The sequence below is a fragment of the Glycine soja genome, chromosome 8, assembly GCF_004193775.1.
Source record: "Glycine soja cultivar W05 chromosome 8, ASM419377v2, whole genome shotgun sequence".
Taxonomy (NCBI): Eukaryota; Viridiplantae; Streptophyta; class Magnoliopsida; order Fabales; family Fabaceae; genus Glycine; species Glycine soja.
Window position 1 is genome coordinate 15,581,563 of NC_041009.1, and position 3,397 is coordinate 15,584,959.

General features: G+C 33.8%; 1 protein-coding gene across 1 annotated transcript; it reads left to right on the forward strand.

Annotated features, from left to right (window-relative positions):
- Positions 1-318: 318 nt before the first annotated feature.
- Positions 319-3,184, forward strand: LOC114422614 (LOB domain-containing protein 22-like). Its single transcript, XM_028389065.1, has 3 exons — positions 319-874; positions 1,165-1,647; positions 2,821-3,184. The coding sequence occupies exons 1-3, from the start codon at positions 522-524 to the stop codon at positions 2,951-2,953; spliced, it is 969 nt and encodes a 322-aa protein (XP_028244866.1). The 5' UTR covers positions 319-521; the 3' UTR covers positions 2,954-3,184.
- The last annotated feature ends 213 nt before the right edge of the window (positions 3,185-3,397 follow it).

The following is a 3,397-nucleotide window of genomic DNA, read 5'->3' on the forward strand; positions in this document are numbered from 1 at the left end:
AATACTCAGCCACTAATACATTACACTTAATCCTTCACCAGCCTTTACCTCGAAGTTTCTCCGAATGAATCGCTCTTTGTTTGCTCAAACGGTATAACTCTATGAATATGTAATAGTAGTAATCAATTTAATTAATAATATTTATTTGGATGCTTTGACTTGGTTTTCAAATCTACATTTGCTTCCTACGAAAGGCAAAACAACACTAATAAGATCAAATAAATACACGAAATATTAAAACCCATACTATTTTAGGCTCCACCACCATCCAATAATAACACTTCTAATTAATCATAGTGCATCCAAAAATAGAAGGCAAAACAAGTTAATTAAGTCCATAAATAACACTTAGCAAAAACGAAAACCGTTAAGATCCGTTATTGTATTATATCTATATGTCCCTCCTCCCATTTCTCTCCATCTCCCATTGCTCTGAACAAACAAAGCCCGAGAAAATAAGGGAAGAGAAAAAATTAAGCCCCAGAAAAAGGTCCCTTCCATAAGCACCTTCCCCGCCGGAGATGCAGCCGAAATCTCACACCCCTTTTTTTGTCCCTCCCCAAAAAGCCATGAACAACAATAACCCTAACAACAACAGTAACAGAATCTCATCACCAAGAAATGGCAACAGCACTACCCAGGCTTGTGCTGCATGCAAGTACCAACGCAGAAAGTGTGCACCCGATTGCATTCTTGCACCTTACTTCCCTCACGAACGCCAACGCCAGTTCCTCAACGCGCACAAGTTGTTTGGCGTGAGCAACATCACCAAGATCATCAAGCTTCTCAGCCCTCAGGACAAGGACCAAGCCATGCGTACCATCATTTACCAATCCGACATGCGCGCTACAGATCCAGTTGGTGGTTGCTATAGGTGCATTTTTTTCATCCACAAATGTTACTTTCTTAATTTTGTTAGACATATTATTTGGATGATTCGAACCTGATACTTCTCTCCCTAATTTACGTCCATTGATGGATATTAATTATCCATGTGTCAAAATATTATTTAAAACATAAATAAATAATAAGTATAATATAAATATAAAGACCTTTCAGTATAATCTTTTTGTCATTTAGGTTTGAGTTCATATTTGGGGTTTCCTAGGCCCAGCCTAACACCCTCTTCTCCCTTTGAGTCAATCTGATTTCTCCCTGTTATAGGTACATTCTCGATCTCCAGGCCCAGATCGAGTACTATAGGGCGGAACTCGAACTCGTCCTTCAACAACTCGCCATTTTTAGAGCTCAGGCTCAACAACAACAACAACAACAACATGGTATCTATGCTCCAAACAACGTTAATATCGCTGTCAATGGCGATGGCGAGGTTTTGAATGCTGATCCAATGGGATTGTACGACCAGCAACAACATTATCAGTGTCTTCAGCCACAACAACAGGAGCAGTATGCTATGATGCATGAAAATGGTCATGGAAGCCAAAACAGCGACGGCACTGCTTTCCAGGAACAAATAAACACGTGGGCTGTGCAGAACACTGCTGTGTCTCTTTCTTCGTTGTCGTTGCAAGGGCAGGGTAGTAATGTTAGCGATGGGTATGATCACAAGCCGGTGCTGGGGATTGACATGGATTCTGATGAGAGAAGTGAGTTAGGGTTCGAGTCTGAAGAATTAGTCCATCGCAGGTTTGTAAATTTATAGTATATATATCTTGCCATGATATCATTTCTTGGAACATTTGCATGGATGCTGAAATTTGGACACTCACAAATTATAAACATTCCATCAATTCTTCACATTCTTCTTTGAGAAAAGTATTCATCAACACCCAATATACTATTATATATGTACACCTAGTGAAAGAGAGAAAAGAGAAAAATATAAAAAATGTTACAAGGACACCTACTATACTGTTTTTTAACACTTAGAAGAGAGAAAAAAAATATAGATATAATAATATTTATGACGTGAGATATGGATTGATAATTATGATAAGTATTAAAAAGATATTTAAAATAATGAGATGTTTATATATTATTTCTAAAAAATATAAATATTATAGGTATATATTATGATGTGACATGAAGAAAGAAATAAAAAAAAATTATAAATATTGATAATGTGTTTTAAAAGTGTAAATTTGTGTATTATTTTTTTTCTCTTATCTCTCTTTCTTTTATATCATATTATCAATAATATCAATTACTTTTTTAAGACTATAATATCAATCACTTAATACAATGCCCTTCATTAATCTTCACATAACATATAATAAGTTATTATTAAATATTAATAGTATTTTGTAAATTATAAAATTTGAATAAACACTTGATATATGGTCTTAAACTACATAATAGTTTCTCTTCTCAAGCTGTAGACACTCAAAACATCAAGAATTATTTCGCGATTAGCATGCATATCTAGAATCTGCCTTAATTAAAGCTTGTTATGTAACTAGTAATGACATGTGAACAACTCTATACAACAAACACCCTATTAAGTATTAACACTAATTTTTTTTTTTCCTCTTCCTATCACATTACTTACAATTATCCCTCTTTCCCTATTAAATAGCACGGAGCTGTGCGTGCAACTTTTTCCTTATGGAACATCCACTTGTAGGTCGTAACTAATAAAGGCATTTGCATTGGAATTGTTTAATTAGAAGTTAATGGGATGTGTGATCTAGGATATCTAAAGGCATTAATTCCAACAAAATGAATAGTTAAATATTATTATTATGATCGAAGTTATGAATTTATGATTATCATTCGTTGTTTTTATGTGTTTTATTGATGCAAACTTACGTAACATCTTCTAACATGATCAAATTTTTTATTTAAATAATTAATATGCAGTGATGAAGCAGTTTTATTTAAGATAGACGATGCAGTAATTAAAGCGGAGGCTGATCAGTGCATGCAACAAGCTCAAGACCATGACCTGAAAGGTGCAGCAACATCGTTTACTCTCACAAATTGTACTTGCTGATGAGGACATGGTGTTAATTAATTAGAATAGATTGTAGAAATTGCTTCCACAAAATCGTTCATTTTGTTGGCATTAGAGGTTAAAATTTTTCAAGTCTTATATGTGCGGCTGAGTTATTTACACTATTTCTTTCACAGAATTAGTATTATTTTTTTTCTCTCCTTATAATCAATAATAAATAATGTATTCCCACTCCTGATGTCTGATTCAATGAAAGGAATGGACAGAGAGAGGGAGTGAGTGGTTGAATTTTTGTTAAAAGAAATAAAACAGATGGATAGAGAAGGGAGAACACTCAAAACTCTCTAAAGAAACTTGTGTTGTTTTTACTTTTTTTTTTTTGGTAGTCTTTACTTTTTGATGACTTAATTGCAAATGCACTATTTAATATATGAGGATTTGTAGATATAGTAGAAGACACCTCATGATACATATTAATGAATT